The 27,446-nt window shown below is 37.8% G+C and overlaps 1 protein-coding gene and 1 long non-coding RNA gene across 8 annotated transcripts in view; both read left to right on the forward strand.

The window, feature by feature from the left end:
- The first annotated feature begins 12,835 nt into the window (after positions 1-12,835).
- Positions 12,836-13,409, forward strand: LOC129739922 (uncharacterized). Its single transcript, XR_008736015.1, has 3 exons — positions 12,836-13,104; positions 13,172-13,291; positions 13,362-13,409. It is a non-coding gene; the product is annotated as an uncharacterized LOC129739922 (long non-coding RNA).
- A 4,682-nt stretch (positions 13,410-18,091) lies between these two features.
- Positions 18,092-27,446, forward strand: part of LOC129748337 (aminopeptidase Ey-like) — a 32,627-nt gene continuing 23,272 nt past the window's right edge. Inside the window, exons 1-2 of one of the 7 annotated variants that reach the window (XM_055742914.1) lie at positions 18,092-18,440; positions 23,201-23,957. In XM_055742914.1, the coding sequence (XP_055598889.1) occupies positions 23,595-23,957 (363 nt within the window). In that variant the 5' untranslated portion in view covers positions 18,092-18,440; positions 23,201-23,594. The remainder of the gene's footprint in view (positions 18,441-23,200; positions 23,958-27,446) is intronic. The other 6 variants (XM_055742905.1, XM_055742922.1, XM_055742941.1 and 3 more) reach the window with 6 other exon arrangements.

Here is a 27,446-nt window from a genome sequence, read left to right on the forward strand (position 1 = left end):
GTGGTTGTTATGTTATCATAAGCGAGCGCGCATAGGAGAATGTCCCTATCGTGACCGAAAAAAAACAGTCGCTTAGAAGAAAACAGCTTACCCCACACTGCCGCTAGTTACGGCGGCTTAATTTGATTTTGATTGGTCTCGGGTATTATTCAATTAGGGTTTCTCTAGTGCAAAAAATCCTAACCCAACAAGTCAAGAGGCAGCTTTGCGGTGAACATTTCTTCGTTCCCAAAACACGAACAGCAGGAAAGCGGGATCTTATTATTCAATTTTTCTTGCCAATTGGTGATTTTGGCTTGCTCGCTGAGGGTAAGTGACGTCGAGTGCTGATGGCTGGTGAATGTATTGCGTTCTGCTGTGTTCACAAAAAGATGCGCGAATTGCGATGCACGCTAGCCAGCCAGGCACCCAACTAACTAGGACACAATAGAGATTGATGAATTAGGTTGCTGCCCCAATTAGGGGCTCGGGTTTCGCAGGACGTATAAAAGTGCGCTGGTTTAGGGACGTTTGCGGGCATTTCTTTTGATCGTTTGCATGAGCTAGATGGATTTAAGAGAAACAATAAATTAAGATAATGGACAATTCGGTTTTCTGAGTGTACACAGATGTGCAATATACGGTTCAAAAGATCTTGACGAGACAAGAAAAAGTCACTATGGAATCAAAAATAAAACAAGCGTGGAAGGAAAAAGTTATGAAATTTGTGTTCGATGTTCACTTCATCGAACTCGCGGATATCGGCTCAGGAAGCAACTGACTTGTCAACTGAGCTGTAGCCCAAGCCAAACATGAATAAAACCGGACAAAATCTGGGAAATTTTCAATAATATCTATAAATCCAGGTCAGATTTGAAATGTCTCAAATTCATTATTGAATTTTTTTTTCAGGAATTTTCATCCTATTGGATGAGTCATCCCAGTACCCATTATTGAATTCATGGGCCAGTTGTATTCAGAAAAAATGGAATAGTTAAGCATAATTGAAATATAAAGCAATACTTATCAGCATCTGCCAGCACGATCTACAGTGAAAGATCATTTTTTCATCTCTAATTTTTGACATTTTTTGTCATTTTTTGTATTTGTCGCATTTGTTTTTTTTTGTGACATTCTCATAAATTTGTTCAGTCATTCTTCTCAATTTTGCAATTTCACCTTTTTGGTGATTTGTATTTTTTGTGGTTTGTAATTTTTATAATTATATTATTATTGTCATTTTTCTGATTTTTGGCAATTTTTTAAATTTTATCATTTTGGTCTTTTTGATTATTTTTGGTTTTTTATTCACTTTTTTTCATTTCGGTCATTTGGTTTAATTTTTTCGTCCATTTTTATCGTTTTTGCCTTTTTTATTTTTTGTTATTTTAGTCTTTTCCCTGTTATTCAGGTATATTCTGTCATTTTAATCATTTCGGTCAGTTTTGCCACTTTTGACATTCTTCTCATTTTTGTCTTGTATTATTTTTGTGTTTTTTTTCTTTATAACTTAAATTTTGTCATTTTTGTGATTTTTTTTTCACTTTTTCATTCTGAATTTTTCCTTTCCTCTTTCGTTATTTTTGTCTTTTTTGCCGTTTTGTTATTGATGTGTCTTCCAGGTGCTTCCGAGAATAACATACCATAGGGTGAATCGAATGCACACATCTTGCATTGGCTGATACATGACGTACAACCGATAATCAAGAGCAACACAAGATGCCAAAATGAGTATCTGGAATCAATTTTCATTCCATGTGCTGCCATGTGAAGATCAGTGTGGTACCATAATGCAAACCGTGACAAGTGAATGTAATCAGAGAAAGGATTATCTGAAACAGCAAAAAATAACTCTTTAGGTGCAGAGAACTCATACGACCCATAATGCTGTTTCAGAAAGGTTCTGGAAGGGATTTTTATATGGGAAATCCTACATGGCAAATAGGATTGACGAAATATGTCATTTTTTTTAAATCAAAATCACTTTTTTCCAAATTTTTATCTACGTCATCAAGACCATGTGTTGCGAACATATTTTCCCAAATAATAAAGCTCATTCCACATATAAGGATATTTACATGTCGGACAATAGAATAGGACCACAGCTCAATCCAAAACAGAAAGTGACAAAACTTTGAGAAAAACATTTCCATTTAAGTGCATCAAACCATTTACAAATTGTAAATTCCATTCTTCGAAGAAATTAAAATCATCCATAGTTAAAACAATTGTCCTTTATTTAAAAATGCGTTTAAGCATACTTACTGACTAAAATAACGCGACATAAAATAGGACCGAGTTAGAATTCATGGTAAAATAAATTTAAAAAAAGGAAATTCATACCGTGATCGATTTGCAGGGTTAGTACTTGGTGGTATAACCCTTTTTACGCATCACTTCTTGCACCCGGTTCGGCATCGACTCCACCAGCTTTTGACACGTTCTCACCGGGATAGCGTACCACACCGCCTGGATTCTCTCCCACAGCTGCTGCTTGTTTTTTGATTTTTCGGTGTATACCTTACGTTTAACTATTTCCCATAGGTTCTCTATGGGATTGAGTTCAGGGGACTGTGCTGGCCACTCCATAACGTCTACCTTATTATCCTGGAACCACTTTTTAACCGTTTTAGCGGTATGTTTGGGATCGTTGTCCTGCTGGAACTGCCACTGTAGGGGCATCTCCTACTCGGCATGTGGCAGCATTACTTCCCGAAGTATCTGGGCGTAGAGATGCTTCTCCATAATCTGATCGATCCAGTACAAGGGACCCACCCCGTACCAAGAAAAGCACCCCCACACCATGATGCTACCTCCTCCATGTTTGAAAGTTTTATTTGTATACTGGGGCATATACGCACAGCCGAGTGGGCCCAACTTTTTCCGTCCGAGCCGATGAGCTCACTTTGGTCTCATCCGACCACAGCACATTTCTCCATAGTTTCTCCTTTTCCGGACCGACCCAATCGAAGTGGTCCTTCGCATACTTCAGCCGGCCTTCAAGTGCTTCGGCGTCAGCATCGGCACCTTCCGGGGACTTTTTCCTCCTAGTCCCTTCTCCGCCGAACCGTCCGGGAGCTCACAAATAAGTTCAGCTCGTCTCTGATCTGCTTGGACGCTTGAAAGGGTCCTTTTGCGAGGCCCGCTTGATTGCCGAATCGTCCTTCGGTGTCGTTTTGCGGGGGCGGCCGGTCAGTTCCCGTTTGCCGATGCTGTGAAGCGCGTTGAAAACGAAAGTTTTTGACCTTCCTAAGTAGTCGTCAATCTTGCGTTGGCTTTTGCCAGCATTGTACAGATTCCGGATGATCGCTCGCTGGATCTCCGTGCAGTGCTGTGCCCGACCCATCGCCTTTTCGCTGAAAACAGAGTAGAAGGAAGGAAATCTTTATTTTTCGTTTGTTTTCATGATTTAGATGATTAATTTTATGGGAAATACTTACCAGGACACGAAAATGGACAAACAACACCGAAAGCAACACCTTTTCTTCAAATCTAGAGCGCTGAAAATGCCGGAACAGCCGAACCGATGAGCTGGTCTTATTTTATGACGCGAATTTTTTTCACCCTCTGACAGCTTTCTGGTCGAGTAGAACAAACGGGTTGCTTTGATTGCAACAAACGCGCAATATACAAAGTTGGCATACTACAATAAGTGCTTGCCGCTAGGTGTCGCATATTGGCCCTTATTCTGCGCCGCGAGTGACGTGACAGTTGGCGAGTCACCCCACCGTCACTCGACTCTTGTCACCTTATTCCGACAGTCGGTTTAAGTGAGGTGACAGCAAGGTGAGAGCAAGTGACAGATACTCATTCCGAGCTGAGTGACTGGATGAACCCATCTAGAAAAATGGCGAAATTTGCTCTGATTGTGTTGTGCCGGTGTTTACGAGTCGGGTTTTGAAAATTGAATTTAAAATAAACGAGTGAAAATTGTGCCCCGTCCTGGACAATTATCGGATTGTACGGTGTTAGCAAGCTGGTCAATAAGAAAAAAAGGGCGAATTTGGCTACAAAAGTGGAAATTTCAGACACAGCATCAAACTGGAGCAGCAAAAACTTGAACAGCATGCAGGGCGACTGCTGTCTCACAAACCGGTGTGCAAAAAGGCTTCCGAGTATCTGCGACAACCTTAGCAGCTATTTCAGGTAGGAAAAATAAGTTGCTTCTCTTAACCTCACCATTTCTAACTTCTGTCTACCTATTTTAGGTTTTAGGTTTAGGTGTTTCGGCCAGCTTGGGGCGAAAATCAGCGAGGACAAGTGCTGATGGAATAAATCGACGCGGTCCTAAAGTCGGTGGTGTCGATCAAACAGTGAGCTGCTCGGAACGTACACGGACGAAAATACCAGCTACGCCCGGGAGGATGCCATGAAGTGTATCGTGATGGCCCTCGCCGATCCGAACACATTCCTGCTGGATCCGTTGCTGTCGCTGAAGCCGGTCCGGTTCCTCGAGCCGATTCAAAATCTGCTATCGGCGTTTGTGTTCGAGAAGCTATTTACAGTTTCTTCTAAATTTTTGTTTTATTTTACACCAAATTCAAAAAAGTTTTGAGATACGTGTTAAAAAAGTTACGGCCACTAAATAAAAAGCAGGGTATCGACTTTTCGAAAGTGTTCACAATTTCGAACTATTAAAAGTTTATAAATTGTATACAAAATCATGAAAACTAATAAATTTATTTTTCCCTAAAGATTTTTCAAAATTTCAATCTCAACCTACTTTTTTAGTAATTAATCCGGGCCCGGATGGCCCTGAAAACTCGCACCGTGTACATCTCCTCAGTGTACATCCCCTCAGTGGCAACAGTTAAGATTGCATGCCAAGGAAGATTTGGTAGCCAAAATCCCTTAGATAAAACCAACTCTTTTAAACTCCAACCCTTCTCGTAAAAAGAGATCATCGTTGTGTTTACAAATTTATTAATAAATTAAGCTAAAAACATGCTAGGTAAAATATTTTGATGGATTTTTAACAACTAACAACTCCGCTTTCTGTAATTTTTGTAATTTTTCATTCCATTTTAATCTCGTCGCCACCTGAAAAGGTACCGACAATTGTCACCTAAAATCGTCACCCGAATGCGACGATTCTCACCCACGGTGACTACCAGAATAGGGTAAGAACTCACAAAGTTCATCCGAAGTGACGTTCCTCACCTAAACCGACTACTGGAATAGTGTGACTTGGGTGAGTCGACTATCGTCACGTCACTCGCGGCGCAGAATAAGGGCCATTATTATATTTGAATTGGCAGTTCAAAGGTGATTTGAATATTTTTCATTAGAGCAAACGCACCAATAAGTGAGTATACGCGGCCCGGTTTTGCTCATTTCAGCGGACCGGTTTTAGGATACACACTCTTTCGCGCACCGGGCGGTAGCATAATTATATTTTCAAATTTAGCATTGCACTGGGAAAACTTTTGAAGAAAATCTTAATCTTAAATTAATACGGACCGAGTAAATTTTCGGAGTCGTCAGTTTTTTTTTGCTAAAATTTCTATTAATGTTGGTCTTAAAAGGGCCTGGGGGTTGTTGGCAGTTATTCGACGGGTTAGCTGCTATCCGTAACGTGACGTCAAACTCTACATCCTGGTTGAACATGCCGTATACAGCAGCAACAATTGCCTTAAGGCCAAGCAGCTTAGACGACCAGCAATCGGGTCCGATGACGGATGCAGCAAGAACTTCTTAGCAGTTAGCAGGATGTTTGCTTCGCTTGGCCTCGTCATCATATCTATAGGACACCGCTTTCAACCGGTGGTGGTTGTTTTCGGCGACCGATTCAACTTTGATCCTTTCGGCAAAGCGTTGAGTTTCCCTTACGGTGTTTCCAATTCCGTGTCACCCGTTTGCTGGATTGTGATTAAAAACTTATTGAATTGTAGGACGACTTGATTGAATAAAATAAGTTCAGATAAGAATGTATTTTCGAGTTAAGCTCGATTATGCTTTCAAAACGCCGGGCACTTATATTTCCTAACACATGGACCCGAAAAACAAAATTCAACAAACTAAACAGTTCAACTAAAATTCTACTTTATTTATTAATTATATTTCTATTAAAATCATACTTTTCTAAAAAATCTTCAACTTTTTTCTATCCAACGTGCTGACTGAAATAGTTGCTGCTCCGAAAAACTGGGTTGCAAACTTATTGAGAGACCTCGTTTCGAAAGCCGAATCGGTAGGGACAGTACTGGAATGCCACCCATATTGGCCGGTTGGATACAAAAATCCTGCACAGCGCACTGATCTCGATTATTATTACTCCATTAAATCTTCAGCAAGCAATCGTCGGACTTGAAGGGCTTTTCGGAAATATTTCATGGAATAAGTTTTTGTGCAATAAAAAAAAGTTTCTGCCCAAGATGCGATTTTTAACAACTCCGGATCGTGTTTTGACATACAGTGGTTCGCTTCCGTCATAACGAGCCATATTGCTGATGGCCACTTCGAATTGATTCAGAATCGAGTAAACAACATCGTTTGTTTAATTCTGCTTAAAACGGTAGAATTTTTTCAGTGCATGTTTGCTCTCGCCCCTTTCTAGTGAGCAAATTTGGTGATTTTGTCGGTCCCGACGGCAACGGCCCTATTTTGCTCACCTTGATACTAACCCCCGGTGCGGTATAGAAGTTATTAAACTCGCGTGCATTTTCACTTTGCTCGCGATTGCTGCGGATGCCCTTAGAGCGGTCCTATTCTTTTGTCCGACACTGTATCTAGAACATCACTGAAACCAAAACACCTTTCTTTCAATCTCAATTACACTTTTCTCACATTGGAAGTACGATCTGGAATATAAAAAAATCCTCATTTTCAAATCACAAATTCAATTTTTCACCAAACTTTAAAATCCCCCAAAAGCACACTTCTATTTTGAAAAGTTCAGATTCTGGGAATGTAGAGCTCAAAAGCCGTTTTCTTCACATTTTACACCGGTTGGAACATTCACCAATTTAAAAAAATGTAATTATTCAATGCTGCGCTACTAAATTGTTGAATAGTAACACTTTATCGACATAAAAAAAGGTTTTTTCACTTAACTTTGTTGATTTTTTGCAGCTACGAAAAACGCGTGTTGCACTCTCAGCCGACACCTACTCCTACTCAGCCCATGTCTTCCAGTTCCAGATGCTTCCAAAAATAATACTATTAAGATTCTAAAAATAACTTCTTTATTCTAGGACAGTTACAAATGGAATCCATAAACTAACATGTGGTGCAGTCAACGACTGCTTAGATAGGTTTTGAATTTAAACCGATTGCTGCGATTAATCGAATATGGCAGTTATTTTTGTCATTTTAGGTTTTTTGAAGTTTCCTCATGTTCACTTCGTGTAAATTGTGCAAAACAAAGATTAATCAACGAAATTATAATTATAAGTTTTCTACTCGAGCCGCTTCAAATAAAAGCACTATACAAAAAAAAGTTTTCAACATGAACGCTTTTTCCGTTCAATGTTTCATTCCAATTATTTTGAGCATTTTTCACCACACGTTTTTTTTTGTTTAATATTTTTTTACAGTTTGAAACAGATCAAGAACAACAAACGTTAGATGAAAAGGAGAGCCTTGGTGACCAGATGGCTAGCTTTTAACAATTCGAATAAATGCAAGTCTCCGAGCGCATTTGTATCTTTCCAGCAACCAAATTCAACCCGCCGTGCGCTCGGCGCTGGATGCATTGACGTCCAAATCCATTATCATCTGATTTACCGTTTCAATTGAATCTAATTTTTCGTTTTTTTTTCTTTCGTTCACCGTTCCTCTATTGACTTGATGATCTAGTATTTGCAAATTTCAAAGACCTATTCATTCATCCATCCAATCCCAACAATTTGGTGTCTGAATAAAATATACATTTTAAATCATCAACGAGGTTCTCTGATACCACATATCCCACACTCCTAGGGTGGTATGCTGATTGTGGCCCATTTAATAAATTTCTTCTAATACTTTCAACAAATTTCAATTTTCATCCGAAGATTGTCGCATGTATAGTTTCGATCATAAAAACTTCGACCTTGCTAAAATAACAAAATTAGTTGATTGACCTTCCCAAACATAGTCTGAGGAGAGCAATTTCCATCTCGCGACGACCGACGACGACGCACTCGTCTCTTGCCGCTTGGTCACCGCAATCTGATCTGAGTACTGTGTCCCATCCCAGGGGCATCTTATTCACACAACACAACACAACGCATGGTAAATGGGTAAATATTAGCACAACGATAAGCGTGCCCGCGGTTTTCGGCTGCTGCAGCTAGTGGCAGGTGGCCAGTAACAGAAACTACAGCATCACACAATCTAGTTTTGATTCTTGCCTGTTTCTCTCTGCCTTAACAGCCAGGTGATGTGGATGTGATCTTCCGGACAATGACCGTTTCGATTTTATATAAACAAAATATGCATATACCTACCTACTCTGTGTGAGAGATATGCAAACCAGCCGCAGGAAGGTGGAGTTCGATCGATCGATCGGTCACCTCAGAACATGGCGATACGAAACATTGATGAGGCAGTGTTCCCGGAAAATCAACTCACCTTACGGTTATAAAAACAGCGTGGTTCGACAGCTTGCAAACATAAGGCTTCAGAAGTATCTCCTAAAACTACTCCAAAGGGGAAAGTACTGTAGCGATCTTCCGATAACACATTAAGGACCAAATACAAGATACCAAGATACTATTGTTCGCGACCAGATGTGCATTATAAATTGAGCAATAATGCAATATTCTTCGACTAAAATTTGAGTAACTTTTCAAATTTGGTTCAGTTCGTGACGAGTTGTAGTTAGTACGATGAAATTGCGTGATTACAATCAATGGTCCGAAAATTGCTCAAGAAAAACAATCAGGATTCATTTCAAGCTAGAAAACGTCTTCTTTGATCACTGCGATGCCCACGTGGTTAAGGTTAAGGTTGAACGTTTTTCAAAAATTAACACTAACTATATACAAAAAAAATCAACCGAGCGGCAACTTGTGCGCCTTTGCTGTTCGTAACGTTGTCAATCAGAGGTGATCGACATACTTGTTGATACATTTTGAGCGTCGCTCACTGACTGATTCACAACCATTTAGCCTAGCATCATTGTCGATTATGTTTGTTATTGATAGACAATCATGAATGTTTCAAATGGAAAATTTGAAGAAATGCTAGGACCGCATGTTGACGAAACCTGTCGCACGGGCTTGGCACTTCATTGCGGTTAGCTAGTAGTAATTGGTACCTTTTACGAAAAGCGAAAAGTATCTGATAGCCTTCATACATAACTGAAAACTGATACATATCAGTTGTGATTCTAGGAGGTTGAAAATCATCAAGGAAGGCAATCACTATCGCAGACGCTCGGTTGCTTATAGTCTGCGTCCCTACCTGCCATGGCTTGTTTTTTTTTCAGGAATGTTTGAAATATAGAAGCGTCGAGGAGTTCTGAGTAGGCCTTGTTCGGTTGCGGACGCGTTTTTCTGTCTGCTCGTTGCTCTGCAGTTTTAATTATTTTTTTAAATTATTTTTTTAATGAAAAGTGGAATGTGAAAGAAATAGAAAGTTTGTTTTATTGTGTGAATCAGAACTGATATGTGGAGTGAAGTTCAAAATGTTCGAGTGATTTGTGGCAGGAAAAGTTGGACATGCAACAACAACAAATGCCTCAATACGGAGAACGGCAGTCGACAAAAACGGCAAGGACAGAGAATCTCGGCGAGAGCTTTCCAATTTCTCGCAATACTATGGATACTTTTACTCTACTATGGCTTTAGCTGCTGTACTGTAATGAAATTCGTTTAACAATTAAGGTTTTCACATCCAAGAGATTTCGGAAGTTATTTTTCTCCTATGCTTGTTTTCAGCAGCTAGTAAAATCGTTATAAGGATTGGTTGCTTTGATCATTAAAATATTTGATGCATTTAAGTTTTTTTCTCAACATTATTTCTCATGACGTTTTAAAAATATATTCTCATAAAACGACTTATTTTTTAAATATTGTCATCAACTTATGCGGACTGCATGCACATTTATTTGGTTATTTTATAGGCAGCTGGGCTGGGATTGTAAGTAAATCAATAAGTTTCTGGAAGACACGCATCTAAAAGTTTTTAAATGGGCATTTTCAAACACTTTGATGCAAAACATATTTGAAAAATTCTGAGGCATTGGTTTGATTGAAATTGTGCAGGTGCAGGGAATGATAAAGTTGTTTATGATTTCATTACTTCGCTATTCAAATCGCAGGAAACAGGTAATCTGAGTGTTAATATGTGTATGTATTCCTTTTTGGTGCTGAAATCTTTAAGAATGGAAAAATTCTAAAGATTTCGCTGCTGTATTAATAATTTCTCTGCTCTTTCAAATCTTTTCAAAAGCGAGCAATGGCGCTATAACCATGGTCGATGACCCGAGATGGAGGTACAAGGATCCAGAACTAAACAGCGTATAATGGTTAAAGACATTTCTTTAATTATTGTATTGTTAATTTTTGGACTCTATGTGGAAAAACCTCATTTCCATCCCTTGAAGGAAGAATCGCAAGGCCCAACACCAAGGAGCATAGAAATATCGTAGTATCTATGCTCCCAACGAATAAATATTAAATGAACATGGGAACGTATGGTACTGTTGTCCACGTTTCTTCCTCCCCTGGTTCCAGTCGTCTCTGCATCCAATACTGCACAGTGGGCCCCTCCTTGATAAGATGAATAGTAAATATATTTTTGCTATGCACCGGGATGCTGACAAGATCTGGTACACAGCCAGATATCATAAGCATAAGCATAGAATGTTTGAAATATAGGAGCGTCGTTGTCATGCATAATTGTTTGTATGCTTTACTTGAAGAAGGAAAAATAGAGGAGTCTTAGCAAGCCTTGGTCGAGTGCGGTCGTGTTTTTTCTTCGTTCGTTCAAATGTTTTGCGTTCTAGTTTTCTGACAGTGCAAAATGGAAGATTCATTTCAGATTTGCTTTTTTTTTGTCACCCAGCGTCGAAATCTTGGGAGTTGATTGAACCATCGGATGCGACAATGTCGATGTTTCGAAAACAAACCCGATTTACCCATTTGACCTTCTCGAGAGTTGATTTCCGTTTAATCTAGAGACGGCAAGCTGAGGAATTCGGTCATGTTGTCGACCTTTGTTTGCTCAGCGTTGCCTGCGAAATTTTGTGTTGTGTTACTTTCACCTTAGCCGAAGATTGCTGTTTTGGTGAATCTTTATCGGATAACCCGGAACGCTTTGATCGTGGTTGAGTGCGGACGTATTTTTCCTTCCGTGTCGTGACTTTTTTTCGTTACGTTTTAAGCCTTTAAAAAGTTTAATGCAGTGGAGTTTATTTCAAAGCATTGTTTCGGTTGCTATTAGTAACAGTTTTCAATCGAAGTTAGATAAGTGTTAATGAATATTACGAAAATAGATTTCAAAGAAATAAAAAACGAGAAATGGTGGTCGATAAAATTGCCATAAATCGTTTTGTGTTTGATAATCAGACAATGATACGCATATCTGGCCTCAATTGAATATGACAATGTGAGTGATTCAATTGGTTCCATTTTGGAAACTCGGAAATGTTAAATGAAAATCCATCATTTCCGTGAAGAGGTTTAGAAGGGTTTAAAAATCTTAAGTGACATGAAAAATGGTTGCAGAATCAGACATTCTGAATAAGTGGAATTGTGAGACCATTATCTACTATAAAGAGCAAAATGAAATCCATCGCCCGACAGGGCGCGAGAGTAACAGCGAGAGTAGACGTTTTTCTCTTGTTGACAACTCGACAGAACGAGCAGCGTGGGCTTTACGAAAGGGAACTTCAACTTACATCAATAAAGCTAAGTACATGTCTATTATTTTATTCAATTTTACATAGAATTCACATAATTCATTTTCATGATTACATAACAAAGCTTGGAACACACTCATACAAAAGAAACTATGTCAATTGATAATAACCTGTGAGAAATTGTCAATCATTTGGATTTTACTGATTAATTTTTAAAAACACTTCAATTCGTTTCAACTGCAGAAATTTATGGAATACATTAGATTCTAAAAATTTAATTTTTTTTATCAAACGGTTAATAGCAGATATCAAGATTCTGAATCCTTGTTCAAAACCTTATCAAAAAACTTTCTCTCCTTTATGTTGTTTTACGAATTCTTTCAAAATAAACCTTAATCGCTACATGAATAACTCACTTGTGTACTATGAATAACCAACTTTTTTGGTTGATTTGTTTTCTCCGTGCAATTACGAAGTCAAACTGAGGCAAAGAGTTGAATTGCACCGATGAGTTTCCAAAAACGATCTTAATCAGTCATCACAATCTACATTAAAAATCAAAAATTATAAGGAACGAAAAGGAGAATTACTTCACCGATTAGCAAAACTTTAATAATTTAAACATATTGTTCTATATATATTCTTCGAAGTTTGATAGAAGCATCTTCAATTTAAAGGATCGTTTTTGAAAACACATTAGTGTATTAGGAACAAGAATTAGGAAAACAAGTTAGTTAAAAAAAACATTTTAACACATCTTTTGCTTTACTTTTAACTTTTTATCACTGCCTCAAAGATAGAAATAGGAGTTTCCTTATGAAAAATCTAGGAGTATCGGAGGTGTAGGAAACATGATCGCACCATTCACCAAAATGGATCCTGATCTATATCCTTTCCCCTACTAACAAAACCCTCCCCTTGGATATTTAAATATAGATTCGCAGACGTATAGACGGTTTCTATTGTTGGTGATATTGACTTACATTTGTTTCTGAATTTTTCGAAATTAATCCTTGGAATACAAAGAAACAAAGAGTTGTTAATTGATCCTATCAAGTATCCTACACACAAAACTTTCGAGGCCTCACTTAGCAAAAATACTGCGTTACTTTCGATTAGCAATAAGGGATGTTTTACTAACGTGATAGCAATATGCTTGTTTTACTTGGATTTAGTAAAAAAGCGGGCTTACTAGCCGCTTTGTTCGGATAGCAGCCGCCGGCTACTAGAAAAAAAAAACAATTCGACGCGAATCTGTGCGCTTGACAAAAATAGGTAGATGTTGGCGGAACCTGTGGAGACGGGGCTAACAAAGTCAGCGACCATAGTGTATACAGGTAACAAATGATTAGGACATGAACGGATTGTTCGATTTTGAAGTGAAAAAATTTTGTGTTTTTTAAGGAAGAAACCAATGAACGAACGGTTGTTGGGCGGTTACGAAAACGGGCTCACTGCTGGCGGAGCATTTGATTGTCAAGTGGACGACGGAACGGTGGATTAATTGATATCGGAAGTGTACAGGTAAGGACCGATCCGACTATGAAAAAATGCGGCTTCTAATATGTGAAATTCTTTGTTTTTTTTTCATCAGGTTGCTTCTGCCGGCCATCATTGCCACAATGATCGACAGAAAGGAAGCGAGATCTACCGCATTATTTTGCACCCAGGCGGAAGACCAGTTTTGAAGATCAAGTGCAAAAAGTGTTTAGTGAAATGATCTTTTTTTAAATAAATGGAGTGAAAGAATGGTGTCTTTTTCATAATACTTTCCGAGTTTCCAAAGAAAAAACAATAAATTTGAATTTCAAATCCCCCGCGGTCTTTTCCGTCGGTTTTTGCTAAAATTTTGGCAAAATATTCCGGCGGCTAACTTTTTCTCTCGTTTGCTAAAATTCTAGTAGAAAAAATTTGCTAAATTGGTTGCTAAATTTCTAGCTGGTCAAATTTGAGCAAAATTTTGCTAATTTCCGGCCTCGAAAGTTTTGTGTGTACTAACAATCCCTCCTTCATCCCTCATTGACTACTAGGACGTGGCCGGCGCCGTTATTGATAATTTTCAAAGGGAGAGCATGAGTTTTGTGCATTGTGAATGAACTGCTAGTCCCAAGCTCCATTCTTTTGGCCCTTGCACAAAGCTGATGGCCTCGATCAATCACGGAGTAGCAACCATTGGCGAGGTAGAACTTGTTCTGCTTAGCCACGCCAGCGATCATGGAATTTGAAGTGCGTAAGTTGAACAAAGTCTAACCCAATAAGTTATCTGAAGTTTAAAATGAATTATCATATCTAAGCACTTCAAGTTTAATTATTTAAAGTGGATATGAGTAGTCAACTAAGCTAAGCTAAGCTACTTGAAGAAGGAAAAATAGACCGCTATGATTTTTTCCCTTCCGAATGTAGTCACCAGTCTTCTGCTGGTGTTCGTTGATTTCGAAAAAGCATTCGACCGACTTAACCATGAAAACATCTGGGCGGCTCTAAGGCGAAGAGGAATACTAGAGAAACGAGTCCATCTCATCGAAGCACAGTACGAGGCATTTTCGTGCAAGGTCTTGCACGACGGTGTCTTGTCCGAACCAATCCCGGTAGCTGCTGGAGTGAGACAAGGATGTATCTTGTCACCGCTACTATTTCTAATCGTAATGGATGATATTCTGACTGGATCGATCGACTGTGCACCGAACCGAGGATTGCCGTGGAATCCTTGAACAATGGTTCAACTGAACGACCTTGACCTGGCTGACGATATTGTTTTGCTCGCCCAAACACAACCGGATATGCAGAGCAAACTCGACGCCCTCACCGAAAGTTCTAAGGCAGCAGGTCTCAAAATCAATGTCGGAAAGACCTAGTCGAAGGAGATCAACACAGGAAAACCCTCCAGTTTCATGGCAACAAGTTGAGAAAGTGGAATGCCTCCAGTACCTTGGTAGCCAGATAACGCCTGATGGTGGTACCAGGAAAGACATCGAAACCCGGATCAGGAAGGCCCGATTTGCGTTTGTGAGTCTCCGGAACATCTGGCGGTCACGCCAGATCTCTCTTCGAACGAAAATCCGAATCTTCAACTCAAGTTTTAAATCCGTATTGCTGTACGGGTGCGAAACTTGGTGCACATATGCGGGTAACGACGCGAAAACTGCAAACTGTCATCAAAGGGCGCTAGAAATCGAGATTCGGGAACGTAGGTGGAGATGGATTGGGCACACGCTGCGAAAACATGAAAACGAGATTTGCAGAGAGGCGCTAAATTGGAATCCAGAAGGACATCGAAGAAGAGGCAGACCCAGAAACTCGTGTCGGCAAAGCCTAGCCGCTGAAATCCGAACTGTCGACGAGAATCTCGACTGGGACCAGGTGAAGACGCTGGCTCCGGATCGTGAACAGTGGAGGTCTCTTACCACGGCCCTATGCACCGGAGGATCGACGCGGGATCATTAAGTAAGTAAGGAGTGGGGAAAAAGGAAGGTGGAAGGGAGTGCCCTTACCATTTTTCACATTACTCAAAAACCAATCGAGCAAATGGGCCTAGATTTGGCATGGGATAGTATTACGGTACGAAAAATGACTCAATGAATATTTATAACTCCTCCTTCCTTCCAATGGGGTGAGAGGAAGAGGGGGGGGGGGGGGCTCCCTTACATTCATAAGTATAATTCGAAAACTAATCAAGCTAATGGAACCAATTTTTTTAAGAGAGGGATTTGGGAACGAGAAATGTTTTTATGATTATTCAAGACCCCTCCCTCCATCCGATGGGGAATTGAGAAGGCAGAGGGGGGGGGCTTCCATACAACTTTTCGTTTGACTGGAGAACACGTCAAGCTTATGGAAATAAATTTGGTAGGGTATGATTGATGTTCCTATGAATCTTTGGTACCCATCCCTACTTCTAGTGGTGAGATTGGAGGAGGAAGGAGGCTTCTTCGCAATTTTTTACGTAATTCGAAAACTATTCAAGCCATTCAGTACCAAAATTGGCATGGAATGAGAGAGGCAAAGAAGGTTTCTGTAGATATTTTGTACCGCAGCCCCAGAAGAGGTTCCCTAACAGTTTATTCCATCACTTGAGGAGGAACCAAGCAAATGGAATCAAATTTGGCAAAGGAGAGCACAAACAAAAAATGATTCTATGATTATTTGAGACGCCTTTCTTCTTCCAGTGGTGGGATAAGAAAAAACAAAGGGGAGCGGGTCCCATACAATTTTTGGCAAAAGCTGAAAACTTGTCTAAATATAATGTTGTTGTAAAGTTTAAGAACTTATTAACCAATGGAACCAAATTGCTATGTGAGGGTTTTTCGTAGACGTCGTCGATACGCTGGCGGAAATGTCCGTGTAGCGTCGAAATAAGTCCCGAGCATGTGCTGTGACAGTTGCGTGTCCAGGACAAGCTGCTCTAGATTTGGCCCATCACGGGCAAAAAGTGCGGACCTCAAGTTTAAACAAGGACCCCCTTATTCTGCGCCGCGCGTGAGGTGACGATAGTCGAGTCACCCGATTCCAGTAGTCGCTTTAGGTGAGAAATATCTTTTAGAATGAACTTTTTGAGTTCTTATCCTAATCTATTAGTCACCGTGAGCGACAAATCGTATGCTCTGTCACATCGGCTTTGGGAATAAGGTGACAAAACTCACGTGACTCCGACTCGACTCGACTATCGTCACCTCACCCGCGGCGCAGAATAAGGGGGGGAGTCAAAAACTTGAGGCGTTAGAGGAGAGGTCATGCTGTTGGATTCGACTTTGAGCATTGCCTTGCCCACTTATAATGGATAGTGCTGCACCGTTCGAGGTGGAAATCAAAGTCAGTGACCCCAGATGGACTTAATGGCGTAAGGGGGTACGATGCTACTTGCCATATTGTGTCGTGAGTCGATCAATTGCACCCATGTACCCAGAGAAGCAAACTGGGCTCGCCGTGCCTTGGAATGCGATCCGTAATTATAATTTACCACCTGAAGATCCGGAGGGTTGAATCATCCCTGGACCAGAATGGTTAAACGAAATTATCTAGTTCTAATTTGATCAGGCCCCTCAAAAGAATGTCCAACTTAAATCGATATGACCATTATCTACCAACAATCAAATTTTCAAAAACAGGCAACACTGCTAGAGCTAACCGGGTTCTTCGTCGTCGTTGCCGTTTCGCATAGCCGGCAGTAGGTTAGCAAGTTATGGTTCAACAGGTTGAATCCAGTAAAATCCAATATCGAATTCGCAATCACAGATGGAGGAAACGCAAGGGGATGAACGTCTGCCTGACGTTGACCCATTGGGCATTGGGTGGTGTGGATCCAACGGCTTTGTGAGTTCAAAATCTGCGAGCCACAAACCCCGAACGGTTCTAGGTAGAGTGACCAACGCCGGTTTTTCATCGATTGGTGATATCGCTTGGGTTTGCGATTTTTTTTTACTTTTGTTGTTTTTTCAATGGACTCGCCCAGCCAACCGTTGAATTGTTGTTTTGAAACTAAATATAAATAATTCCGGTTTTTTGATTCGCGCTTCGTTTGTGATGATGATCTCGAATGGCGATTGGCGGCAGTGGGAATTCGGCGGACGCTTGCCGGTTCCATTTTTTTTTTGTATTTTGTCCGCCCGCCCGCTCTGCATGGAGCTGGACAAAAGAACAATTTAAAATGCTGCTCTCTTGGAGGAAAACATCATCATAATATCGCGCGATTGAAGGTGTAGGTGTAGGTACACAGCAAAAAAAGTATTGTTATATTACATCAAATACCTGCACATAACTTGAGTCGCAAATGTTACTTATAATTACATCGCCCTGATGTATCCGGCTGTTTGAAATCATTGTTTGCCTTTTTATACCGCTCAGGCAAGTGGCCCAAATTTCCTAAAAATGAAAAATAATGGAATTATATTTCAAGCCTTTGCTTTGCTTACATTTTTATTTAATTTTGGTAGTACTTACAAGCCAAACAAATACAGCTGAGGTTCGTAATCTATTTTTTACTTTTTGAAATGAAAACGATTTGAACGTCAATTGAGGAAAACATTGACTACTTGATGCGATATCACATAGAAAGTTTTGATATTACACTACACGACGTATTCGCATTGTGAACATCGTTTAGATGTATTATTGCGACAGAATTCACTAAAACTACATCATCTCCAGAAATTACATCGTCCATCGTTACATTATTTTTTGCTGTGTAGGTAGATGGGTAGTTAATCTGAGTAAAATACTTAGCTTAATATCAACGAACGGGAACGACTTTGAGGCTGGACGTTGGCTGTGATGATGCTGCTCAGATGGAATGGAAGGCGCAATTTGTCGCACTCGAGTAGAACTTCTTGTCCCGATAATCAGTCGGGCTTGGATCGCGGATCGACACGCAGGTGTCAAAAATAAGCGTTCGAGAATTCATTTGAACAGCTGACTAAAATTGGTTGTTCCGGTCCGGTTTGGTCGCTGATGCGTGCGCGCGTGCCCGTGCGTCTGTTGTTGTTCTTTTTCGGTTGCGTTTGCGGAATTGTGGCGCTCGTCTTCTACTCTAACTAGGTGGTGGGTGGGAAGTGAAAGACAGCTGAGAGAGCTACTGGAAACAGTGTTCGGTATCTTTCTCTAGTTCGTGACAGATTCAATCATCCTTGGGCGAATTGATAAGGCCTGAACGTAGAGAATGCTTAAAATGTGATAAAAGGTTTTGGAATAGTTTGATGATTACTCAACAAGTGGAAAGAATTAAACATTATTCTGGATAGTGATACCTAAGTGCAGTCCACATCTTTAACGTAGTTTGCTGAATTCCGAAGATTGAAAGATTCTACAAGCCAACATTTTCTATTTTCAAATTAAAAGAAAAAATAAGAACAAAAAAAAATTCAGTAACTTTAAATTTGAAAATAAGACACAATTGCTTAAATAAGAAAATTTACCAAGTTTGACCATTATGACAAGTTTCGATAGCCAATTTTAACAAATAGTTCATTTTGACAATACGACAATTTCAAAAAACTTCAATAATTGTAACAATTTTGATAATTTAACGAATTTTGAACATTGACCCCTATGTCAATTTGTCAATTTGACAATTTGATAAAACAACTAAGCTTGTCAACTTTCACAATTTTAATTTTTTTTTTTTTCAATTTCAATAATTTTGCTAATTTAGGAAATTTTAACAATTTTGACAGGTTTGGCAATTTTGGACATTGAAACATATTTGACAAATTTTCAAATTTTGTTTATTTTTGAAAATTTTGTAGTAGATATTTGTCTTTTTTTATAATTTGTCCATTAAAAAATTTTTACTTCGATTGATCAATTTTAGGCAATTTTGGTTAAGATTACTTTTCGGGGGCTCTTACCGGCTGCTCACGGTCAAGTTTAGTTCGTCCCTGACCCTTTTCGAGGACTTAAAAGGGTCGTTTTGAGAGGCGGAAAGCGTTTCTCGACGGCCAGGCTGCTGCCTGCCTTTGACAGTTTTCCGGATGACCATTCGCTGTGTTTCCGTGCCAACTTCACAATAACTAGAATATAGAAGTTTAAATCTCTCACGCTTAATGTTCGTGTGAAAAATACTTACTAGGTTCCGCAAAACACCAAATACAACCAAATGCAATCAAATTTCCTTTAAAAAAATCGGTCGAAACAGCACTCGAAACAGACGAAACGAAGAACTGGTGCCAAATTTTGTCGCACTTTTTTTGACATACGATATTGTATCATGCTAAAACTGGTTGCTTTGTTTGCGTAAAACTCAATAGATTTGTAAATGGTACAAGTACAAGTGTTCTCTGATAGTTCTTGGAAAAAGTGGATTTGAGTGTTTAGGATAAAATTGATGTGAATTTTTTCTCTGAATGGTGGCCTAAAAGTTTTGTCCTTAACTGTACACACAGTTCCGTTTAAATTGTATCGAAATGGGAAGCACGCGCACTTTCACTTCGGCTTTGAACTTCTATACCTTTTTATTCTAATTATGATTTAGATCAAATTTTCAGCGTAAGATAAATCAATAATATTACACTATTATTTTCTAAAATTTTTACTAAAATTTGTGATTTAGATTTTTTTTTTCAAATTTTGACTATTCATAGAATTTAGAAAATACAGACCTTGTTCGTTTTTGGCAACATTCGATTTTGGCAACATTCGATTTTGGCAACATCCGATTTTGGCACATGGGTCAAAATCGAACGGTTTTTAGAAACAACATTATCTTTTAGTTTTCGTTATATTATCTCTTTCATTGAAAATTGGATTTCGTGCAATGTTTTGCAGTCGCAGCTATCCGTACAAAGGTTGACTGAAAAGCGGTTAGCGTGTAGAACTCCGATCGATTACACTGATTTGACAGGTCGCACGAATGTACAAGTTCGCACAAATGTCACAGTCATGAGTACGTAGTCTAATTTAGTGCGCTGCGATTAATAACAGCGCCAATTTAATTAAGACAAACACCATAATTACATTTTTATGTTCTGAAATGGTGATAAAATGTAACAATAAAAACCAAAGATTTTTTTAAAAAAATCAAGTACCTCAAAAATGACAAAAACATGAAAAATTCAAAAAGTTCAAATATTTAAACAAAAGACTGACAACAAAAAGAGAACAACAAGTATGACAAAAGAAAAAAAAAACATTATAAACAAAACGAGAAAAGTGCAAAATGCATAAAAAACATGATGAAAAAATTAAAAAATGACTAAAAATGGTCGAAAATTGACTAAAAATATCGTTTTTGATAATAATAATAGTTTTTTTTTTAAATAACTGAAAAACAAGATGAAAGAAAAACCGTTAGATTTTGGCAACACAAAAAGCACGGGAGTGTTGCCAAAATCGAACGGGGTCTGTATTGATAAAATGAAAAAAAAAAAAAATGCCTTGATTCCACCGTTTTGACAGAAAATTTTAAAAATATTGACAATTTTGACAATTTTGTCACTTTTGTAATTATAAATAGTCATTTTCGTTAATTTAAGCATTTTTGTCTTTGATTGGCATGTATATGATTTGTGTCTTTTTTGTTAATTTTTATGATTTTGCCTTTCTGACAGAAAAGCATTTTCATTTTCGTGAAACTGTTGTCAAATTTTTCATTTTTGTTTTCATTGCTGTCGTTTATATAATTTATGTAGGTCGTTTTTGTCATTTTGGTATTTTTTTTTTTCAATTTTTTCCAGTTTTATCATTGGCGATTCTGTCTATTTTGGCATTTTTGTAATTTTTGTCATTACTTTAGTTCAATTCCTTCATTTTTTTCCAATACTTATCGTAACCTTTTATTTGAATTTAGTATATTTTTCAATTTTTTTCATTTTTGCGTTCATTTTTTTGTCGTAAGACTTGTCAATGATCCAATTTTGTCATTTTAGTTTTTTTTTAAATTTTTGTCAATTTTTATTATTCAATTCTGCCGCCAGGTTCGTTTATTGTGACAACTTTAGAGTGTTTTAAAAAAAATTCACAACACAGACGATTTCACCAGTTATGACAAACTTGACACCTTTAAAAATTTCAATAAATTGGACATTTTTGTCAAGCTTTAAAGAATTTAGAGAAAAATAAGCTATTTCAGTAATTTCTTTTAGATATCAGTTTGACAATATCTACAATTATCACAACTCCAAATATTTTCAAACATTTAAGGTCAAATTTTCAGTTTTTTTTTTATTTTTGGCATTCTTTTGTTTGTAGATTTTCTATTTAAAAACTTACAATGATCTCGGACAAACTTAAGAATAGAATTTAAAAACAAAATTTAATCGTGAACGACGAAACTCTCAAAATAAAATTCCAAAATTTTGAGAATTTAAAATAAGAACATCCAATTTTAGTTGCATTGAATGACAATTTGAAGCATTTATAGCCGTTTTTCGGTTACAATTAAAATTATTTATTCAAACCGCTTTGCTTAATGTGGCAGATTCATTTCATTAAGTTTCATTTTTCGAAATTCATCTAGTCGATTGGTTATTGAATTGAAATCCTGTTAGTTGAAAGCGTACTTTTGATTGGGAAAATGTACCGTTGCTTACCTTGTTCAGTCACCTCCACTGCACAGTGGTGCAGAACATCAATCTAGCTGTACGAAATTAATAGCGCCCAGGGATGAAGAGATAGACATTTGATGTCTTCAGCAATATTGTTCAATTTTACATGAAGCATATTCCAATATCAAAATTTTTGCCGAGGGGTCCACCGATAGCGAGATAGAAATGCTAACTTTTTTGTTCTTCAAATTACGGCTTTGAAGCCCTATAGAAAGCATTTAGTGTATTTTATTGGCAATTTTTGAAGGATCGTCCATCGAAAAGTGCACATTTTCGCAACATCCCCTTTTTTTAGATTATTTTTGATGATAAGCGGAACCATTTCCATTTAAAATTAGCCTGGAAATCGGTGGAAATAGTAGAGATTTGAATGATTGAAAATACACTTTTTATATGCAAAATTACCTATTTTACTTTTACTTTGATAACATTTAATTCTTTAATAAAGTGTTGCAGTTTTCTTTTATATCTTTTGTTTTATTAAAACACATTCAAATTCGATTTTTCAAATCATTTAAACTAAAAAAAAAATAATGGAACTAATTTATTAAATTTGGTAGAGCACTAAATAAGTATTTGATATCACATAAATGAATAATAGAACCATTTTTGCCAGTACAGTATAACCGCTTCAACCGGTTCAATTTAGTGCTCTACCAAGTACCACTTTATTAAAGAATTCAATGTTATCAACGTTTTTTTTTCTTTAAGTAAAATAGGTAATTTTCATATAAAAAGTGTATTTTCAATCATTCAAATCTCTACTATTTCCACCGATTTCCAGGCTAATTTTAAATGGAAATGGTTCCGCTTATCATCAAAAATAATCTAAAAAAAAGGGGATGTTGCGAAAATGTGCACTTTTCGATGGACGATCCTTCAAAAATTGCCAATAAAATACACTAAATGCTTTCTATAGGGCTTCAGCAACTTCTAAACCCATCATAATGTATGAGACAATTGTAGATCGTGGCTTGTTACAACTTTGTTCCAAAGACAGCGAACCATTTTATCCAATCTACAACGTGTCAGGTTCAAAAAACTGTTTTTTAAGAGATTTTTTTTTACTTTGACTGTAACTCCTGAGGGTGATGTGATAGGACTTTGACATATTCAACAAACTTATGTATTTTTATCAGATAAACAACTTTGTCGAAGACATCAAAGCCGTAATTTGAAGAACAAAAAAGTTAGCATTTCTATCTCGCTATCGGTGAACCCCTCGGCAAAAATTTTGATATTGGAATATGCTTCATGTAAAATTGAACAATATTGCTGAAGACATCAAATGTCTATCACTTCATCCCTGGGCGCTATTAATTTCGTACAGCTAGATTGATGTTCTGCACCACTGTGCACTGCAAGGAACGATCACACAATTAAAAAGCGTGCTTTCCAGAATCCGGTAACCAGTCAGTACAAATTCAGGATTAAAATAAACGAAACTTTCCCTTCAAGGAGAAAAAAATGTGCTTCTGTCATCGATTGGAAAGAAATACTAGTTTTACTCGCCTGCTGCGATAATCCGGATCCACCCGGATAACTGAAACGACTTGCTGTGTTTTTGTTTTAATCAATCGGGAAGAGATTCACACTTTTAACGTTGAGTTGTTGGGTAGCTAAAAAATAAAATACTTAATTATAGTGGTTGAACAAGGGTTTTCGAAAAGTGTTTTTTTAGAAGTTTTCTGTTAACGGTTAACAAAAGCCAAAATGTGTAGTTGAAGCAGAATTCAATAAACCGCCCGCAAAATTTCGCCCTGTGAAGTGAGAAGAATCAAAAGCACACAAAAATGTACAAATCGGACTCAACGGAGCGTGAACCGCGTGTGGTGTATCGCTATGCGCTGAACAGTGAGGGTGGTGCGGGGGGCAGACAAGACTCCTACTACACCAGCAACAGCAGCAGCAACCACCACCACCACCACCACCACCCACACAACAACCACACTAACTCCACGGGCAGCCGGTCCAACTTTGCCTTCACCGGATCCGCCGCCGGTTTCTCCTCGCCGGAAGATAACAACATCGAGTACTCGCGGAAGGGCGGCTGCTTCGTGTCGATCTGCCGCGGGATCAGCATTGCGGTGCTGATCTTCGTCTTTATCTTCTTCCTGTCGTTTACGATCTTCTTCAGCACCAAGTATGCCTACGAGGTGAGTCGCGATATGCAAATTGGGATTTGTGCTGTTGTTTTTTGTTGTTTTGGTGCTGATTTCGGGTGATATAAATTCGTACACATTTTATGACACCAACCGGTGCTAAGATCAAATAGTAAATGATATGGGCGGGTAATTGCCTTTTTATTTCCATTTAATAGGTCATCATTATAATGTAGCAAGCTCAGTGACACATAAAAAATCTTACACATTAGTATTACTTGATTCATGGAAGAATTAATTAAATGCACAATCAGTATATTTTTTTTCTCAAATTCTCTTTTGTTTACATCAAAAGCTTGCGTTCTAATCTATAAAAAGATTTATTTTGCAATCACCGTATCTACTGCGAGATTGTTATTCCAAACTTGTGCTTTGTCTGGGATATGTTTAATTTATTTTCTTCCAGACATATGCAATGCGGTTGCGCTGGAAGGACAACGCCAGTTATTAGAAAGCCTTCCAAGAAAGTTAATTATTGGAGTAGAGTCTGATTTGTGGGTGTACAACAGGGATCGATTGGTCTTATCTTAAAACTTCCCCATGTGCTAATTTTCACATCGATATAATTGTCTGTCTCTAAAACCCCGATGCTTGGTGTTTTCGGAGGTCTCCCGAACGAAGCCACTATGCTTATCGGTCTTATCGAAGAAAAGTGATGCTCTTTTTAGTAAGAAAATCTTGATATACTTAAAAAAGTGAACTAGATATAAGCACACAATTGTAATCAAACAAAATGAGTTTGGCTCCTTAAAGCCTAAAGGTATGAGCCGTTTCAAATAAAGAATCTACAAAAAAAATCTTGAGATTATGAATAATTATAGACGGACAGAAAGTTAGATGAAATGAAAGATAGTGAAAATGAGCGTGTAAAATTTAATAGAAGCATTATCATCACATACTAAATTTTTAAATTTTTTCACATTACTCAGAATCTAATCAAGTAAATGGAACTAAATTTGGAATGGAAGGTTATTTAGGCACAAGAAATGCTTTTATGATTATTTGAAACCCCTCCCCGCTTCCAATGGGGAAATAGGATATGAGGAGGAGGGTTTCCATGACAAAATATTTCTATATCTGAAGAAAAAATCGAGGATATGAAACTAAATATGGTATGGGATGGTTTTAGAGTATTTGAAGAGGTACGATAAATAATTTCGTGAAGCATTGTTAAACCACTTCCCTTTAAGTGAGGAGGTAAGAAGAGAGAGTGGGGCTTAATGAAACCAAATTTAAATTCATGAATTGAAGCTAATGAAACCAAATTTAGCAATGGAGTGTATTTGAAAACGAGAAATATGTTTATGATTATTTGACTCGACCTTCTTCAATTGAGAAAAAAGAAGGAAGGAGTTGACTTCCATACAGTTTATAGATATTGCATATCTCGAGAACAATTTAAGGATAGAACAAAAAAGGTGTCTATTGATATTTAGTACCACTCCCTCCTTTAAGTTGGGAGTTAGGAAAAAGGAAGGGGCTCCTATACATTTTTTTTGGCAAAATTTGAGAACTAATCAAGCAAATTGAACCAAATATGGCATGGGAGAGCAAGTGAAACGAGAAATGGCTTATGTTTTGCGACCCTTTCCCTCTTTCCAATGAGAAGAGGGAAGGAGGATTTTATACAATATTTGGGGATCACTCGAAAACTTATTATTATTCAAAGAAATATGCTATACGCAATATGTTTTTTGCATCATTCAAGAGCTTTTCAAATAAATGGAATAAAATTTTACTGGGCATAGAATCATATGGATATGATGAAAGATTCTATGGTTATTTGTAACCCCTTTTCTCCTTCGAAGGGATATGGAAACTCCGCAAATGGAGCAAAATAAGACAGAAAAAACTATTGAAGTACGAGAAAAGTTCCTTTTTTTATTGTTGGAAGGAGAGATTGCAGACAGTGTAGAGATCTGAATGGCGGATGGGACTTCCATGTATGTTTCTCGCATAGTTTGAAAAATAATCAAGCAAAAGAAGGCTCTTTTACCTTTATTAATAACAGGAAAACTTATCAAGTAAATGAAACCAAATGTGATATTCATTTTCCTCTCCCTCATTTACATTTATTTTCCCAATTTTGTCATTGGTTTGGTTGGTTCTACGAATGTCGCATTGAAAATCGTGGAATTTAGTCACTCCTACTAATATCCACGTCAAGAAAAAAAAGTCACAAACGTCTCTTTTTCGACTATTAAGAAGTTCATTGATCGCAAAAAATAAAATAAGACAACCGTCCAAAACACATGTATTAATTTGTTGCCTTGTCTTTGGGAAGATTAAACTGGAGGAGTAGGCGACGACTCGCTTCAAAACCACGTTTTTTTTAGTTGTTTTTTCTAGTGTAAATGAAAGTCAATCGTCAAAAAAACAATGTTTCGAATATTCGGAAAAAAAGATATAGTTGTGCTTGTCAGTAATACCGAATAAAGTTGTTTTTTAGTGTTAAGTCGCGTTGTTAGATCCTCAAGACCCCGGGTTAAGAATGAATCTCTCTAAATTGCATTTTAATGCAAACTTAAGTGAAAACGATTCGGGAAATGAAAGTTTTGAAAAATTTAAAAGCTTATTTTTCAAACGTATAATTACTGTATCAATGTGAAATAGTGTAATCCAGGGATGAGCAAACCGCGGCCCGCGGGCCGCATGTGGCCCGCGAAACACTTTTGTGCGGCCCGCGAAGCTTTTTTCAAAATTTTATGCCTTAACTTTTTTCTGCAATGGATTGTCAGGAAAATTTATATGACTTGATATAATGTGATGCAATATTGTTTATTGGCACAACGTAATATTGGAGTTTTTTTCACGATACATTACTCCTAAATATTTAACACCTAAGACTATGATCATTTAGTATCCGGGCACTTTATTTCGGTGATAGCTACGTTAATAGAGCTCGGATATGCAAAGTGTAGCGTTGTGTTGGTTATGAAAAGGACTATCTTGCATATTTTTGATAGATTTTTAAGTTTACGTGTGTTTGAGATATTTACGATGCAAAAAGACATGGTAAAAATAATTTTGCACAAATTTGCTCTTTTTACGCATTTGCGCCTCGAAAATTCTTCATTGTTGACTTGAAAGCTCATGAACTGTTGATTTTTTCTGATTTTTTTTCGGACCAAATGGTTAAGAAGTATAAGGAGCCACTCTAGGATCACACGATCTTAAATATGGTAAAAAGTCTGTGGTTATTGGGGATAACTGAATGCAGACTCCTAAATAATGCTAAAAATCCATTTCCGACAGGCAAAAAGTGTTGCCTGACTAGTAGACACCAAGTAAATAACTAATAATGATCAGTTCCAAAGATCGCAATCTGTGCATCCGGTTTTATGCAATATGACAGATGTGTTCCGATGGACTTACCACTTTGAAAAGCATGATCCATTAAAGTGAGTTGGAAGAGCAGCCAAAAATCGGTAACTGCACATGATCAAAGGAATTTCGAAATCCCTCAGTGAAGTCATTATTTTG

The sequence above is a fragment of the Uranotaenia lowii genome, chromosome 1 (assembly GCF_029784155.1).
Source record: "Uranotaenia lowii strain MFRU-FL chromosome 1, ASM2978415v1, whole genome shotgun sequence".
Classification (NCBI taxonomy): Eukaryota; Metazoa; Arthropoda; class Insecta; order Diptera; family Culicidae; genus Uranotaenia; species Uranotaenia lowii.